A 19,694-nucleotide genomic window follows, 5' to 3' on the forward strand; every position below is an offset into this window, starting at 1 on the left:
TTGTTAGAATGAGAACTGATTGGCCGCTCTATTGGTAATATACTTTAGCTTTGGTCCTGATCATGTCTCCATAGAAGATCGAAGTTCATGGGTTGACTAGCCAAGCTTACAACTCAGCTTCATTCATATGTGTTTTTATCCTGTAATCATTGTTGGCTTCTTAATACTGTTTATTACTATGAAATTTGTTCTTATTTATTTATGAATTTGTCAAACAGTAACAGTAAATTTTCTAAACTAAATCTTCTTTTCTCTTGCAGTCACCTATCCAACAACGCCATATCAACTTCCCAATGCCGACTCACCAGTCACCTAACCTGAGTCGCGTCCCGCAGTATCCAGGAGCAGCTCCTGGGGTCCTCTATGGTGCACCTCTCGACTTGCGAGACACGCACAGCCTTGTGGGTCATCCTGACTCCTCCAAGGACCCAAAAGATGATGACCGGCTAACAGCAGATCTGGCACAACACTCTGTGATAGCAGCACAGTCTGGCATCACCAGACAACAACTCATCAACAGGTTGGTTCAACTCCACAACATCATCTCTTTCATTTATATCTGCCAAATCTGTATTTTCATAAAACATGTACAGTATGTGTAAATGAAGTGTATTTTTAGTAAGATAACTGTACAGTACTACTAAATATATATTCTGTATACTTACTAGAAAATAAAAGAGTATGGCAGAAATGTTATCTCACACACCATTACCTGTACAATACTTAGAATACTCAGTGAGGTAATAAAATAAAGCACCCCATTTTAGAGAAATGTAATTAGTATCACTGTATCACGAAAAGACTTATCACATATAGAGTCATTATAACTGTCTATGTTTTCATTAATAACATAAATTATGTACTGTAGGGTGTTCCAATAGAAAGAAATAATCTGTTTCATGGAGACATCACATATTACATGTACTTCCCTTGTCCTAGCAGCCCCTGTCCCATCTGTGGAGACAAAATCTCAGGCTTCCACTACGGCATCTTCTCCTGTGAGTCATGTAAAGGGTTCTTCAAGAGAACGGTGCAGAACAAGAAAAACTACGTGTGCATGCGGGGCGCTTCATGTCCGGTCACAACCATCACGCGGAAGAAATGTCCAGCCTGTAGATTTGACAAGTGCCTCCGTATGGGTATGAAACTAGAAGGTAAGGAGCAAACTATTAGAAGGTGAACATAGATATACTGTATGTGTGCTTCTTTAAATATACAGTTTAACTTTTTTATATACACATTAATTCTTATATTTACTGTATAGTTAACCTTTCATTCAACTTAGAAAGGACTGAAGTTAAACCTGTAGTTAACATTATCATTATTATTATTTAGATACAGGTATTCCCGGTTTATGAAAGGGTTTTGTCCCTGAAAAACCTTTTGTATATAGTTTTCTCATAAATTGAACCACATTTTCCCATAGATTCCCATTTAAAAGCTGAGATACATGACATTCCAATGAAGAAAAAAATTCGCCATACATTTTGAAATACTGTACCACAGACTACTAGAAACCATGTTTTTTAATTAAAGATTTTGGTGCCCATAATGATTATAAGCCAGTAAGAAACACTTGTTATTTTACAACTATACACTTTTATTGTTCATAATTATCATATGAAATTTAAGCATGTAGTCCAGAGTAACTTTCTTTTATTACATGAGATTAAATAAGGAGAGCTTTGGACAATCAGGCAACTGGCTGAGTGAGTGTGTATGGTGGTGTAAGTGATTAGCCTATTGGTTTTTAAGTGAGTGTGAGGAGTAAGTTACGTGGTTATTGTGGGAGAATTATGACACATTACAAGCTTATTTGTAGAGTTAATAACATTGTGAGTGTTGGAGAATACTGTAATAAATTAGTGATATGAGTAAGAATACTGGTAGCAAAAAATATAATTTTATTATGCAGTATTTTCATTAATACTGAGAAAAAATCACAGCTTGAGGGTTTTAGTTTGTAAATAGAAACCATAGATTCATGATGTTACTTTTTACTTCTATGCCACTGATCGGCTCGTTAGCCGCTTGGGCAGTCAGTCTGATCTCTGTTTTGCACTGTTGGCAACTACTGGGCATGAACTGGCTCCTGAACGTATCTGAACCTGCTCCAGTGTTGGTCAAGTCTGGTCTTGAAAGAGCTCACACTCAGTACTGTCACAACACACTGGCAGATTGTTCTAAAATTCACAATTATAACTCCAAAAAAGTTTGCCCTCACAGTTTTCTGAACTTGTAGCATCTTCAACCTTGAGCTGTTACCCTTTGTGGGGCGGGCATCCAACAGCTCCAGGTATGGACACTCGATTGATTAGTGCCCTCTGAGAGGTTCATACACTTCAAATAGGTCACCCTTTGCCCGTCTGTAGTATAAGCTAGGCAGTTATAGGCGTTCTAATCTTTCTGGATAACTGAGGTGCCGAAGTGCAGGCACCAATTTGGTGGCCCTCCTTTGGACGTTTTCAATCAACTGACAGTCTCTGGCATATCTCACGGACCAGACGGGTTAACAGTACTCCAGACAGTGAAGCACCTCACTCTTGAAGATCGTTATAAGAGATATATGAACGACCTTCTTATGAGACCTACTAGTTTAGTTCACTTTTTTCTCACAATGGCCCAAGAACTTCAGTTCATTGTCAACATACACACTCGGGTCCTTTTCACATTCGGTCTTGTTGAAAACAATGTGAAGTTGTGCTCCAGGAGGCTTAAGGGTGTCTTAAACTGCTTGTGTGGGTAATAGAAGTGCAGGATAACCATTTATGAGCTTCAAATTCCTCTATTTCTGTTTTCCTTTTGTATTAAAAACAGAGTTAATGTTGATGGAGAATAATAATCCACCAGGGAACAACACTCATGGAACTAAACTTTGTTCATTTTCCTTTCTTTATCCTCCTCACCACTGATCGGCTCTTTAGCCGCTTGGGTGATCGGTCACGTCTCTGATTAATTTTCCTTTTCTTTAATCCTGTCTATTTACAACCTACTCTACTTTTAAAAACGGTTTCTGAAATGTTTGGTCTGCATAATCTTACCATCAATTATATATATACAGTATGTATACGGTATGTATATAGATATGTATATATATATATATATATATATATATATATATATATATATATATATATATATATATATATATATATATATATATATATATATATATATATATATATATATATATATATATATATATATATATATATATATATATATATATATATATATATATATATATATATATATATATATATATATATATATATATATATATATATATATATATATATATATATATATATATATATATATATATATATATATATATATATATATATACACACACACACACACACACACACAGTACCGGGTATACATATATTTAACCAACTTACATTCTTCCGCTCAGTGCTTACCTATTCCACTTGTACAAGTGCTGCACCTTGCTTATCATTACCCCGGCTCTTAATGTTTCCTGAGCTAGTCCTTAAATAGATGAAATTTCAGCCCAATATCTTATATGCTAAATTTTCTTCAGCCATCCGTGAAGACCGGACACGTGGTGGGCGAAGTACATATCAGTGTGCGCCTTACCCTCTCCCACCTACGTTAGTGACGCCTACCACTTCTGCTCATCATTTTGACCCTCAGAGGCTTCCTGATGCCACAGCAGTAAAGGCTGAACCCTCTGATAGTGATGAAGTTAAACCCTCACCATCTGATGAGAATAGACCAGTACCTCTACTCTTGCAGGTAAGGCCTTACTGTTTGTGTGGGATTACTGTATGATGGTCAGTTGATCATTTCTGTATTTTCAGTGCACTTGATTGAAGGTTCAGGGAAAACATCTACTAAGTATAGTATTTTGAAGAACCTTCTTTGCCTATTCTGTTCCCCTTTCTCTTACTGTGTTTTCTCCTTAATGTATTGTTCCACCTTTCTCTCCCACAGTGTAGGCAGTCGCCCCTTACCCAATACACCTACAAAATTGACCCTATACATCTTCTTTACTATTCTCTTCTCCTATATTCTTCTCATGTGTCCATACTATCTCAGTGAACTTCTCTTATTTGTTCTGTCTCTTGACATTTACACTCTCCCAATAATTATGGATGTAAAGTGTACTGTTCACTATTTTAATGAATTTCCATAATATAGTGTGTGATGTATGAATAATAAGAACAACATACTGTATATACATTACTCATAAAATACCTAATTTCTCTCTTGAATTTTATTTCACCTTGCTGTTGCACGCATAAATAATTTTAGATATCAACAATTTCACATCTCTGTCAATCTCAAAACCTTAAAAATGTGACAGTACCTAGTGTATCAGTAACTTGAGATACACAGTGTTCTTGTTAATTTCTTCATTTAAAAAGGCTTAAATGTTTACTTTTTTTATTGCAGCAAATCCATGATGTAGAACACTTGTGGCACTGCAGTGAAAGTGAAATGGCAGAGTTACGACAGTCTGAGCAGGCGGCTCGCCAGGCCATGGAAAATAATTCACAAGACTTCTTGAACAACTTGTGCCACATTGCAGATCACCGACTGTATAAGATAGTCAAGTGGTGCAAATCTCTTCCACTTTTCAGACACATAACGGTAAGCTAGTCATACATGAAAAGTGTTATGGGTAATTCAGTACTGTACTGGTTACTTGTACTGTACCATACTTTGTAACATTTAAAGATCAAATCAAACTACTGTACTGTACTATATTGTATCTTTTAAAAGGGTTAAGTATCATTAAGTACATTAAAAGTCTGCTTATTGGGATTTATTGGAGGGAATGGGGATAGGGATTCTCAAAATTTCCAGTATTGATAGCAATTTTAAGCTTTAACATAAAGCTGTTCTGTGAATGTTTTTAGAAAATTATATCATTCATGTTTGATTAAACCATTAAAACAAATACAGTACATCAACATAGCATAGTACTATGCCTTTATTGAAATACCAAAACACCCAAATTTTACAGATCGATGACCAAATCTGTTTGCTGATCAACTCCTGGTGTGAGCTCCTACTCCTCTCTTGTTGCTTCCGTTCTATGGATTCCCCAGGTGAGATCAGAGTCAGCTCAGGTCGCACCATGACCTTACAACAGGCAGAAGTCATGGGTATAGGACCATGCATTGAGCGTATGCTCAATCTAACCTACCAGCTAAGCCGCCTTCAGGTCGACAAGTACGAGTATATGGCTATGAAGGTCATTGTCCTCCTGTCCTCAGGTGAGATCTCATATTGAACTTTATTTTTTTAACTCTTATTATCATATACAGTATGATTATTTATTTCCAAGGTAATAGACAGTTGAGCTACTTTGGTACAGTAGTTCTCTCGATCACTTGCGAAACTCTGTAACAGACACAAAATATACCTACCGGGTATATGACACTATGGCTCACACACCAGTCTCATTTCCATTTACCGTAATAGAGGATATTTAGGTAATATTTTACTAATTTCTTCAACCCATACTTATTCTGTAAACTTATCTCATACTCTTACCTTGCCAGATGTCTCGGGCTTGCGGGAAGTGGAGAAGGTGCGTGATTCCCAAAAGAAGGTAGTCCAAGCGCTGCAAGAGTATACACGCACTCACTACCCACACTTGCCACCCAAGTTCGGAGAACTTCTCCTCCGCATCCCCGAACTTCAACGCACATGTCAGGTGAGAAAAAGATTTTTCTCATTGTTTTATAGGTAAAAGGACTATTGCCTAAATCAAGCGAGGATATTCTTTCTCTTTTAGGTGAAAGTTAGTAGACCGTATGGAACAAGACTGCAACTTGGAGTTGCACAACCTCTCTCATCTCATCACTTTTTACCTCTGATGTCATTTCTCAGAACCTCTTCCCATGTAAGCCTTGGCATACTCCTAGCTACCCTCCTCTCCACATTCATATTCATGAATCTCTCTACCCAATTGGTCTCCTCCATTTTCTTCACATGGCCGAACCATCTCCGTTTATATCTACACAAAACCTTGCTAATACAGTACTGTACTGTACTGTACTGTACTCTTAATTTCCAGCTGTCCCTTTAACTCTGAACAGGGTTTCCTATCTCTGAATATCACATTACACATCCACTGCACCATACTCACTTCAGTTGGTCCAAGTCTACTTGTAGTAAGTCAATCTCTTTAACTGCCTGTTTGTCACTTTTGTACAGCAGCATGCATATTTTGCCATTTACTTACAGTACATCTTTTCACCCTGGGAAGAGAAGGTCCTCTTACCATTAATAAAGGCAACAGCTCCCTAAACTTCTTTCTGTCATTTCTGACTCTTGCTACTAAACTAACTTTAGCACCACCTTCAGCATTGATCATGTCACCCAGGTAGCAGAATTCATTGATGCAGTCCAGTGTTACATCTGTAAAGTCAAGCTTTCCCAGCTTTCCTAAGACCACATGATTACCTGCACATATAGTACACTTAAAGTCAGTAACATCTTGCTATACAGTATACCATTTACAACACTACACATTTTGTGTTCTCCATATTCACTGCACATCATTGAATTACTGAAACATCACATGAATATTTTCTACTTTTTCACCTTACAGTAGATCCTTTATCCATGCCAATAATCATAACTTTTGCTTTTGCCATATTCGCTGTCATACCCTTTGACTTCATTCATTTCTTACTTCTCTTAAATTTGTCCACTACATCTTCAATACTGTTTACTATCAACACTAACTCATCTGTATACAACAACTCACAGGGTAAACTAGTGTCTCTACCACCACCGTAAACAGAAAGCAGCTTACCTCACCTCAAATTCCTTGCCATTTCTTCTCACAAGGGTTCTCTAGCCCTCATATAATACCATAGTCACTTGCACAAGACTTTTATATTGTACACTGCACTTCCCATGGTACTGTGTCAAATGCCCTCTCTAAGTCTACAAATACAAAATAGTGCAGCTTTCTTTCCTTCCTTAGATATTTCTCTTGTAGTTGCTTGACCATCAATATTTCCTCTGTTGTCTCATCCCCTTCCTTGCATGGCTCCATTTCATTAATGTCCACTTTCTCCCTCATCAATTATTTGATCACTCTTTTCATAACATCAGACCTTGTATTTAAAACATTGTAAGTTTTCACAATCACTCTTTTCAGTCAATCAGCTTGAACAATACTTTCCATCATAATTGCATTAGTCAGCCATTTTTCTGATGCTGTCAGTATTTGGAACTACAGTACTGTATTCTAATGCTGCCAGCAGCCTTTTTATTCTTTTCTGTACACTAATGTAATTTAATGTGAAACCTCATGAATAGTATTTGATTGAAGGGAAGGAAAAATAATTAAAAAGTACTGTATGTACTGTACAGTACAAATTATAGCTATTGCTTGGATCACTGCTGCATTAACCTAATATCTTTCAGCAATTTTCTTCATGTTTCCTTTCTTTTTCTTTCTGTTTCTTCCTAATTCTTTGTCAGAAGCATCTTTTCACAGTGCATTGTGGACGTATGGAACAGTTTACTTGAATAAGTGGTCATGTATCCAAAAGTGATGACACAAGAAGAGACTAAAGAAGCACTGGCTAGGTCAAGATATCATTTTTTATCACTGTCTTGAATGTGTGTTGTTGACTCACTAGCCTACCCACTATGGCCTTGTGTTGTGTCAGAAGCATAAGAGCTGGATGGACAGGCATGAAAGAAAGGCTTCATGGTGGAATTTGAGTGAAAATTGCAGCAACAGAGAAAATGAAAGCATATCAGATCATGATGTAACAACATGATATTGATAAAGAAATGAGGTGAAAGTAAAACGAGAGTAATAGAATAGAGAAACAAAATTGTAATAACTATCAGTGAAAAACTTTGAAAGGCCTTATACAGTAGTGTGACAGGGTTTAGAGAATCACCAACCCAAACAAGTTTGGAAAATGGTCGTAAAACGTTGATGATGATTGCAGACAAGGCATATATATCCTGCTGTGCTTAATACTGTAGTGTTTTGTTGGAGATAAAAAAAAAATGTGCACTATCCTAATATATTTATTTTTGTGACCCTGCAGGCGAGTAAGGAAATGCTCTCTATGAAGAAGAAGGAGGGAGATGTGCCAAGTTTCAATTTCCTCTTTGAGCTACTAAGAGGGGACCATTAGTTAAGGTAAATTTCACTTTCCTATAGATAAGAACTTTCCTTGTACATTACTTTAAGAAAAACTTGTGTTTTTTTTTAGCTGTTCTTAAATATATACTGTAGTTGCATACACTATTTAGGTGTTTGAAGTACCATTTACAGTGTACTGAAAGATTTTGAAATTAATTTTTAGAGTACAATATCATTAATTTTAAGGTGATAATTTACTGTATTTTGTCTATACCATCGACACTTAATTCCCCTTAGGAACCTTCATTCAAAACAAAAACTTTAGATCATTCAAGGTAATAAATTTGATACACCTATGGTTTATCAGCCACATGTATATGGGTTGTTTTTGATATATGCAATTTTGTTACAGTGACCTACAGTATAATGATTGCAGATTGAAAATACTGTACAAGGGTATAAATAAATGAGCATTTAAGTCTTATTTCTTGGCCACTTGTTTCCCACTCATGACTATACTGTACCTACATCACACTACTTTGAATTGTAAGATGAAGATGTCACAATATAAAAAAATTTACAGTTAAACTTTTAAGAAGTGATTGTGTATTTCTTGATTATTTTGGCATAAAAGTAAAGTACGTCTTTATATTATACTGTTCGTATTTTACTTTTTTCACCTGTGAGTACAATTTTGTATGTCTTTCTTTTGCATCTTAGTGTCCCTGTGTTTATTTACTGTCAGGGTGGATATGCTGTGCTATATAGTACTGTACAGTATATGAATAAGTGCGATAAACCAAAGCAACTGATCAGGATATGCCGTTAGAGAGCTCATTGGCATTTATCCATCATTTGAAGAGATTTTCTTTAAGCTTTTCTTACTAACCTCTATGTCTTAAAGAGAACTCCTTGATCTTATGCTGTACACTACATGCCTTTCTTGGCATTTTTTGTAACATGAAGGGTTTGATTCTATGACTAGTGAACAATAGATTGTGTAGCACTAGAATTACCTATGGTTAGTCATCTTTAATTTAAGGTACTGCCTATACAGTATTTCCTATTTGACCATCTTCAAATAGAATCTCACAGGCCTCTTGTCAAATGATTCATATACCATAATAGAAAACTGTGGGATATAAAATCCCAATTTATAAAGCAAAGTGACAAATTACTGAGAGTCCCTCCTCCCCATTTGTGAGGAAGGAAGTTTAAGGCTCAAGTTAATGACTGAAGGGTGTGACTCCAGCAAAATGCTTTAAGGAATCGTCCTGTTATACCTGCTGACTCGGAGGCTTTTTTAAGTACAGTATCACCAGATTGAGGTTGTACAGCTTGTTTCATAAACCCTGTTTCCCCTGGGGGGGAGTACCTGATCCAATAGAACATTTGCACTGCCTCAGAATCCACATAGCCCCCTAGACGAGGTAGACTCTGCTAAAAAAAATTTTGTTTGGTTATGTTGCAAATCACTTGGCTGTTCCCCTTGGCCATTAAATGTGTTTTCAAACATCAAAGTTTTTTTAGGGTGGTTTTTGTGGTTTTCAGTTTAGTTTGATCAAATGTTTTATGAAAGAACCAAGTATTGTACTGGATAAAGTATATTAATTGATAGATTTGCAATTTTTAAGTTACCATAAAAATTCCTTTTTCTCAACAGGTTGGAGTGCAACCTCGTCTTGAGTGTCAGTTGCTGCATCTCCCTCAGGTATGCGTCATCTCTTCGGGTTCATAATATGTCAAGACGTGGAATGTTATCAAGACGAACTACCATGGATTAAGGACCAATTTGCTGCAACAGCAAAACAGGACGTGCAGTTTATGACTCCGAAGTGATGATATCCCCATGGCTGTGACAAGTGGACGTCACTTACTCATCCCACCTTGTGTACTCATTCATCATCATGCAAACAAGACTCAACAGGAATAGCGAATCATCAATGAAGCTGTAAATTTAGAAGTGACAACTCAAGGACAATTTTCTTTTATATAAGTAGATATCATAACAACTTCATATATAATTCCTAGATACCAAATGTAATAGCATTGTAAAGTGAGACCACTGGGTAGATTAGAAAAAAATTATAAGTGTGACATGAGTTACCTTTTGCTGAGTGAATGCGTCCACCGCCAGTATACCTGATGGGAGATCACCAGAGGCTGTGGCATGGACTCGAAGCTACACGCTGTCTTCCAGTGGATATACTCTCAGAAGCAGTATTTTTTTAGAATATCTTCTCCCATGCCATATGTCCAGCATCACCTGTTGCTGCCGTTACCACTGGTGTCTCCTCTCATTACCTGAATGTCCAAAGAATGTGATTGAATCTGGTTTGATTGATTGTGTGCACCTTTGCATATTTTTTTTGATATAGCAACCTGTGCACTTTTATGTTACTTATATTTTATGGCTTGTCTCTGCTCTCTCAACAGATAGAGCTAGAAGACTTTTAACCATAATTTAACATTTAATTCCATATTTGCCATTTATTTTTACTATTTTACAGTAAATTATGAATGAATTTTTAGTGTGTTTGTAAGTGCTTCATGGAGGCTATGGTGAGAGGGAGCAGCAGTGTCTTAACTTGTGGCAACATTGGTGAGGCAGCAGCACTAGTACAGGTGCCAGAAGCCTCCACAGACTAAAACTCTCTAATGCCAATTGATGTGTGACATAAATTTCTCAAGAAAGTAATTCATAACTGGAAATGGGTCATTTATTGTATATTTTAACCAATGCTTTAATGGCGTATGTCTGCCCGTTGACTGACAGTATTAGACACCTACTAGTCATTCGACAGTCACATTAAACCACTAAAGTTGTAACTTTCATAAAGATTATGCACAAATTCAGACCTAAGTCAGTTTTATGAAAGAACCCCAGTGATATCCCAGTCAGTGGTATTAGAGAGCTCTGGTCTTTGTGTGGCTGTGTGAATCTGTGACAATTCCACTGTGCTGGGGAATTGTGCAACATGATCACAATGGGAGGGTGTTGAGGGTCTCCAGAGTGGCTGTAGGGTTCTGTGGCTGCCTATTACTCATTTCACAACTTACCTCTACTTTCTCATCAGCCAGTATTTTTCATTACTGTACCTTTGGTAACTTGCTATTCTGAAAGTCAGATTAAAATACTCTGACATGTTGGAGTTCCAAATCATAAAAAAAAAAATATATATATATATATATATATATATATATATATATATATATATATATATATATATATATATATATATATATATATATATATATATATATATATATATATATATATATATATATATATATATATATATATATATATATATATATATATATATATATATATATATATATATATATATATTTTATATCAACCCTGCAGCACTGGCCCAAGCATGACACCATCACCCCCACCAACCTTATACACAGTACCTGTCAGCCAGCAACTAACCAAGTGCGGCAATGTGGCACCATAGAGTTATTTTCAGTTAAATCTGTGTTTTTCTTTTATCTCTTCTTATTTATACACATTTTTATATTTTACATCTCATCCTAATTTATCATTAACTTATTTCTTTAACTGAAAAATATTGTATCTATACATCAATGTTGTTAATATGAAGAAATAGATCCTATTATATTGAAAATAGTTCTGTCTTCATTTCTGTATAACTCTATGATTCCATAGTGTCAAACATGATGAGCTACAAAAACTTTAATATCTTCTGTGATGATAATTTTGCACAAGCTCCATGGTACTAAACTGTCCATTGTACTCATCCAGTAATACTGGATTGAACAGAAGTGAGAGGGAGTGATGTGCAAGCTTTTATACTTGACCTTTTCTGTAGTATGTACAATAGACTGTAACCAATGTCTGTGATGTTATGTAAGTACAGTATAGCAGCCTCAAGAAGTCACAGCCTGACACCCTTTTTTGTGCACCATTTTGTTTAAGAACTATCAGAAAAGGTTGTGTGAGGATGGGGCCACTTAGAAAAAGCCTATGATTTGCATAATATATCAACATTGATGTCTATGGTAAATTTCTTCTCAAACCAATAATCTGTTTTCCAATGCCTTTCCACTTTCTTTAGTAGCTCACAATGTGTCGTTGTTTTGCCTCTCTTCCATCTTGCGCTGTGCACAAGATTATTTGGGAAGAGACGAAGAGATGGTACTATCGAATTTAGTGTTCTATGTTTTCTACAGAAGAGATTTTTAATTTATTTGCATTACATTTCCTGATATATTTTTTTCTCAGTTTCACACCACTTTCATGAAGGCTGTTATTGGTAACATTCCATTGATGTCTAAGCTAATTTGCCCTTTTGGTAAACAAGATGTACTCTTGTGATATTAATTTAATGATGAGCAATTCTGAGGCCGCTGGGTTATTCCAAAGAGCCGAGGTGGCCTCATGAGAGTGGTGCATGGGTCGGCCGCGAGATGGCGTGCGGGGGCCCTTCCAACTCGCCTGCACCATCTGTCCTTATTATCAGAATTTGTTTTTATTATCTCTTTGTCAGAGGTTAAATAAAGAATATAATTATTTAAATTTTATGTATTTGACGATTTGAAAGAGATTTATGGTTTGTGGGCGAGAGGGTGAGTGGTCTCAGGGATCCCCCGTGCAGAACGCAGCAGAGACCGTCCAGGGTGCTGACATTGACAGAGGCTAGTGGGCGTGGCTTTGTGCCATCAGGGGCGCATGGGCGGAAATCACCTCTCTTTTTTTCTGATGCACTGAAACCTTGTTCATCCAAATATCATTCATGAAATATTTTCCTCATTTACGTGTAATAGGCACATCATGATTTAATTTCTCTTCTATATTTGTTGTGTAAAGTATCAAAGAAGATTGTATGTTTTTAATGAAATGTAGCTGTTGGGATAGACAAGTGTTCTTTGCACAACACCACCGCAACACGCCCATGCGCCCCAGACGCCCTTGCGCGCCCATATCAGTCCACCCCGGCAAGCCAAATCACTAGTCCTTACACACTTTGTTTTTTTCGGAGCATGACTCTCGAATACCACCAGGTTTACCAGATTAGATTGACACCTTCCAACCAAGTCATTGAATCCTTACCTGGTATTACTGAAAATATTGGAATCTCTCGCCTCATTGAATCTCGAAAGGTGATTTCAAAAGTTATTTCTCATGAAAGAATTACAACTTAATAAAAAACCTACAAATCAAAATGAACTGTAATGTGTGCTATGGAGGATTTTTCATAAAGCTAGGTCGTTTGTATTTTTGGTATCCTGTAAATAGTTGTTGTCTACTGGAGCAAGTACTTATTATTTTAAGGAAACTTTTAATAAATATACTTAAATATAATTTGTATTATTACATCACAAGATCAGTGAAAACCTCTTTAATTCATTTCTCTCGTATAAAATGACACCAAGACTATATAATATTGGTGTAATTTTACAGGCAAGTTTGGGTGCCTGAAACATCCAAATTTGCCTGTACTTTTAGCCATGTGGAAATCACTATTGATCATTTTTTCATTTTTATATTTCTTTATGGTTTTCTATTATTATTATTATTATTATTATTATTATTATTATTATTATTATTATTATTATTACACACTTATTATTTTTATTATTAATATTGTTATTATTACATTTCTGCTCCCAAGGCCTTGATGTGGGTCAGTGCACTAGCGCCAGCTAGGGGGGCAAGTCCTTGGGCGGCACTTTTGGGTCTGCTCATCACCCATATCTGCAGCTACTGGAGACGTTAATCCATCCCTTTGTATCGGCGGCAAGTTAATCCTTGTCGTGTCTGACCTAACACCTGACCCACATCATCACGGCCACGTCATGAGCTACGTACACCCTTGCTATGCGCCCCCCCCCCCACACACACAACCTGTAACCTGTTGAGGATTAAGGAAACAACTTCAAACAAGTACGCCAGTGAGCTCATGTGGTGTGGGTCAGGTGTTAGGTCAGACACGACGAGGATTAACTTGCCGCCGATACAAAGGGAAGAATTAACGTCTCCAGTAGCTGCAAAACCATGCAGTCTCGGGTCATATCAGTTCATGTACAGCCGACCAATCCACCAGTTACAAGCAATTCACTTCAGTTCTCCACAAGTCTCCATCGTGACAAGACGAGGGGAGGCTAGACGACTTTTAAGTTCTCTTGTGTTTTCGATCCAGTTATTTACTTCGTTGGAAGACATAATACTATAAGGTAAGAAATATTAAAGTATTGGTTAAAAAATATTGATGTGACTTTTGCTGCGGTACTGAGATTAAATATCAAGATTTTGTTTCACAGCATTGCGATTTTATACTAAGACACTATCCTCACTGGGGTACAGACAAAAGCCCCCCCGACAAAAGCCACCCAGACAAAAGCCCCCCAGACGAAAGCCACCCAGACAAAAGCCCCCTACTTTGATCGGGGTGGCTTTTGTCTGACAACAGTAAGGTAAACTATTTAATATATATATATATATATATATATATATATATATATATATATATATATATATATATATATATATATATATATATATATATATATATATATATATATATATATATATATATATATATAAAGAGTGAGTCACTGTGCAATATGTATTTTTGTAGGGTCACGGGGGCGGCAACTAATTAGCCCTGGCGGCACACACACCTAGCTACGCCACTGGGTCAGTGACCTGTGCCCGGGTCAGCTAATCCCTGTAAAAAAAGAAAAAAAAAAATTTGGAATCGGCATCTGCATCAGAAAAAAATCTATTTATTGAGTGCTCCTCTTAGCACCCAATTAAGAATATTGAACTTATAATTGTCTTTTAAAGTTAAACTAGAATTTATATATTTGTCTCCAATTTTATTTAACCTGTCAGACGACGACCAACTCTTATCTCACTTGTTTGTTCTCACCAATGGCGGCTGGGTAGTTCAACAGTGTGAGTGTTACAAACTTTTTACAGGCTGTAGTCTTCCGTGAACCTGATGTGTGTAAACCGTGAAGGAAAATCCAGCTAATGAATCATACGTCACGAAAATCGGTAAGTGTCACTAATATTTATACTGTACCTACTATCAACATTGCTGTTTGACGTACTTGTAACCACAAACTTCTCAATGAGAATGAAATATTCCAAGCTATGATATTGTTGAATTAAAGTGATAGGTTTCAGTATCGATTTAATAAATTAGTACAGAAAGTGCAATGGAACGGTAATTAGGGAAAGAAGTTACAAGTTCAAACAATGGGTTTAAAGGTAATTTTTAAAGGCTCGGCTATTAAAGCGACATTCTCCGCCCAATGTAAAACAAAATGCACTCAGAATATGGGGGCTTGACTTGGGAGTTATTTTTCATGTTAAAGTGTTAATCAGTGAACAAGTTAGTTCTTATTAGATACATTTTGTGAATTATCAGTATCTGATCTTGCGTGTGGATAGGACAAAACTGGTGTCCGCCAACTTAGATATGGACACTCGATTGAGTAGTGCTCTTTGAGATGTTTATACACCTCACTTAGGTCTCCCCTCGCCCAGCCGTAGGATAAGCTAGGCAGTTATAGGCACTCTATATCTCTCGATAGCTGAGGTGCCGAAGTGCAGGCACCAGTCTGGTGGCCCCCCTTTTGGACATTTTTAATCAACTTACAGCCTCTAACATTTCTCGGGGACCAGACGAGGTAACATACTGTATACTCCAGGCGGGAAAGAACCTCACTCTTGAAGATCGACCTTCTTGTAAGACCTAATAAATTAGTTTGCTTGCGTCACCCTCTCACAATGGCCTGAGAACTTAAGTTCGTTGTCAACATAGACTCTGAATGGTGCCAGTTTTATTTTTGGCGATGTGAATGATCTTTAGTTTCTGCTTATTATTTTGATTTTTTCACTTCTTTTCTTAATTGTTTATTTGCTCTAGGGCTTGGGCTGTTTTTCGTGCCATCATCTGTTTGGCCTTGTCTGGACGTCGGATGATTTGGGGGGGGGATCACAACCTAAGAACATAAGGATGGGGGAAACTGCAGCGGGCCTATTGGTCCCTACTGGGCAATCCCATTTACACCCAACCCCTGTTGCTCATATACCCATCCAACCTATGTTTGAAACTATCCAGCGTATTCGAGTTAATGATGTTTGGTAACTTGTTCCACTCGTCCACTATATTATATTTCCAAACCAATGTTTTCCTATTTCGCGCCTAAATCTAAATTTGTCTAATTTAAAACCATTGTTACGACTTCGCTCCTGGTTGGATAGTTTGAGTACCTTTATAACGTCCCCTTTGTTCAGCCTCGCCTCTTATTTGACTAGTGGCAAATTCTTGATAAAGAGGAGTGATGGCACTCAATTAAGAATATTGTCTTTTAAAGTTAAACTAGAATTTATATACTGGTCACTAATTTCATTTATCCTGCAGAACGACGACTGCGCGAGTTGACCAACTCCGGTCTCACTTGTTTGTTCTCACCAATGGCGGCGGGGGAGTTCAACAGTGTGAGTGTTACAAACTTTTTACAGGCTGTAGTCTTCCGTGAACCTGATGTGTGTAAATTGTGAAGGAAAATCCAGCTAATGAATCATACGTCACGAAAATCGGTAAGTGTCACTAATATTTATACTGTACCTACTATCAACATTGCTGTTTGACGTACTTGTAACCACAAACTTCTCAATGAGAATGAAATATTCCAAGCTGTTTGGTGGTTTAACCGTAGATGATTTTTTTTTTATGTTCTGTTTTTTTTGGCGACTCAGAAGTTTGATTATTACTTCTTGTTAAGGTTTAGTGCTTCCCTTGCTATCGTTGTCGCTTCCTCAGAGTCACCAACACTCGCCTCTCGTGTTATCTTTATACTGCTGCTGCTACCGACACTACTGCCGCACGTGTCATATTTAAATATTGACGTGAACCTGCTGGATCCCATTTACAAATACATCAATACAATAAAAGTAGAACGTAACTCACCTAACCCCAACCCAGACTAGCTTAATTTAATCAAACCTACATACAGACATCGAATTGGAAACAAATTGATGAAAATACCGTGAATACCGCAATCCTGGCAAGTTGGTTAATGTTAGATCAGCTTATGTTTTGTAGCAACTCAACAAATATCTCTATTTTATACAAATTGAAAATTTTGGTTAATGAAAAAAATAACTTGGCGGAGGTTTTCTTTTTGTATTGTCATGGTTTGGACATTAACTATACAAGAATGTGTGGAATCCTGCAGTTATTCTAAGATAATGTATAATCTCGCACAGTTTGAGGAAATTTATCAACAATATCCTTGGCTGGTTCGACTCTGATTAATTAATTATCATTGTTTGTATATCTCCACTGTACGTTGTTTGTATGCCGGTTACATGGATTGTATTCTGTATATTGTTTGTATTACCCGTACTCTGTATATACTGTACATGGTATACCCGCACTGTCTACATTACTTGTACTGGATATACGTGCATTCTGTGTGTGTTGTATGCCTGTACTCTAATATATATACAGTACAGTCGCTTAACATTCAAAATAAGTGAGACCATTTCCTTGTTATACCATGCTGTTGCCCAACAAGACAATCATATGTTATTTCCAGCTTCTCTCCATTGTGGTAATGTGAAAGCTTGAACAGTAAGAGCTATTGTAGTGATGTACGGGGCTATTAAGCATTGTTTATATATTTAGCGATAATTTATGTGTGTGGATAACATAACGCCGTCTGACGCCAAAGTTAAGAAAGAATTGCGCACTCTTTAACTATTTTAGTGTGGTAATGTAGTGGGCGGCAGATTGTAGAGATTGTTTTGATGAGTGTGGTTGGACGCGGATGTGGTCAACTTGCAGTCAAGATGGTGAAGAGATCTCAAGGGGAAGGAAGAGTGGTCAGGGAGAGAGGATAGTGGTCAGAGGGGGTGGGGATAGTAGAATAGATTACAGTAATTTGTATTGATAGTATGTTTTCCATTATTTATTTTCATTTGCTTAATTGATGTGTATTATATTGCTATTTTTTTCACGTTGTCCATATACTTTACTTGGCCATACACTTTACTTGGCCATACTTAGGTAAAAAAGAGGGAATATATGTCCCGGTTTTATGTATATATTTAAGTTTATACACTATTTCCCCACATTTAGGGAAAAAACATCTATTCGGGATATTTTCTTTGTCACTCGAGTCGTTCATAAGGTTGTTTTTGCCATACTGAGGAAAAAATAAAGTTTTCTCCAGGTATTCTAAATAATTACTATACGTGGATTTTAAAACTCGGTCTTCCGTCTTTTTTGCGGTGGTGGTTGTGAAAGGTTTACTACCCCTGTGAACGTGTATATACCTGACAAGTGTAGCTGTGAGGGGGAGTAGCGCATAATTTGGGAAATCATTTAGACTATAACACAATTCACAAGAGAAAAAAGCTGGAAGATTAGAGGCGAATGAGGCAACAAGGTTATGAGTATTATTACGCTATGAAAGTCTCTCATTTTTTTAACACCGTTTTTGTGGCGTCTCTCTCACGGAACTATTATTTTTATGCTTAATGTTGAATATAGTTTTACTTTACGATTTACTGATTTTAATAGATTATGAATTTTGTTGAAGAGGATTCCTGTTTCTTTTTGCTCTGTTTGAAAGTTTTAAGGTTTATCAACACAAAATATTTTCAGTTGGTTTTATCCTTACCCATGAATTTGTTCTCTGATAGCTAACTCATTGTACTTTTATAGGATCACCTGAATATTAGACACCCCCGCGTTTTTTACCTGGCGATTAAATACCCTAACCTAATCTTACCCAGTTTAACATGTATGGCAGCAATGCAGGTAGGTATACAGTTTAGCATGTATGGAAGCAATGCAGGTATACAGTTCAGCGTGTATGGAAGCAATGCAGGTATACAGTTCAGCATGTATGGAAGCAATGCAGGTATACAGTTCAGCATGTATGGAAGCAATGCAGGTATACAGTTCAGCATGTATGGAAGCAATGCAGGTATACAGTTCAGCATGTATGGAAGTAATGCAGATATACAGTTTAGCATGTATGGAAGCAATGCAGGTATACAGTTCAGCATGTATGGAAGCAATGCAGGTATACAGTTCAGCATGTATGGAAGTAATGCAGGTATACAGTTCAGCATGCATTTTGTTCAGTATGATCTTGTTCAAAAGTTCATAAAGCTAATAATATCGACTTAAGTAACCCACTTTATGACACACTTAATAATTTACTTGTATAACCCACAGTCATTCCCTCATTATGACAGTCAGCTGCACAGTCCCCCTTTGTTGTGTGCGGCGTTGTGATTACGTACTTGGGATGGTCCTGTTATGTTAGTAAGGAGCTTATTTACTTAGCCTGTAATGAGCGGTGTGTGTGTGTGTGTGTGTGTGCGTGTCAGTTGCTTGCCTGTGTAAAGTGTAGCCGTCTCTCTCTCTCTCATGTGAATAGTCTTGTCATGTCATGCTGTCACGCACCAGGCAGTCTTGAATCCCTTTGGCTAATAGTACGAAATGCTATTCTTATCCAGTACTGTGTAGTTAATCATGAGAAAATAAGCAAAGTTGAAAGCCAGGTTAGTATGTGTGGTGAATGTGTGGTGTGTGTA

At 36.9% G+C, this 19,694-nt stretch overlaps 1 protein-coding gene across 1 annotated transcript in view; it reads left to right on the forward strand.

The window, feature by feature from the left end:
* The window catches only part of LOC121876553 (nuclear hormone receptor FTZ-F1 beta-like), a 166,538-nt gene extending 156,410 nt beyond the window's left edge, over positions 1 to 10,128 (forward strand). The window contains exons 8-15 of the mRNA XM_042381752.1: positions 261 to 520; positions 940 to 1,154; positions 3,548 to 3,762; positions 4,423 to 4,620; positions 4,997 to 5,249; positions 5,538 to 5,692; positions 8,061 to 8,155; positions 9,762 to 10,128. Coding sequence (XP_042237686.1) covers positions 261 to 520; positions 940 to 1,154; positions 3,548 to 3,762; positions 4,423 to 4,620; positions 4,997 to 5,249; positions 5,538 to 5,692; positions 8,061 to 8,150 — 1,386 coding nt within the window. The 3' untranslated portion in view covers positions 8,151 to 8,155; positions 9,762 to 10,128. The remainder of the gene's footprint in view (positions 1 to 260; positions 521 to 939; positions 1,155 to 3,547; positions 3,763 to 4,422; positions 4,621 to 4,996; positions 5,250 to 5,537; positions 5,693 to 8,060; positions 8,156 to 9,761) is intronic.
* Positions 10,129 to 19,694: the final 9,566 nt, after the last annotated feature.

The sequence above is a fragment of the Homarus americanus genome, unplaced genomic scaffold (assembly GCF_018991925.1).
Source record: "Homarus americanus isolate GMGI-L3 unplaced genomic scaffold, GMGI_Hamer_2.0 scaffold28, whole genome shotgun sequence".
NCBI lineage: Eukaryota > Metazoa > Arthropoda > Malacostraca > Decapoda > Nephropidae > Homarus > Homarus americanus.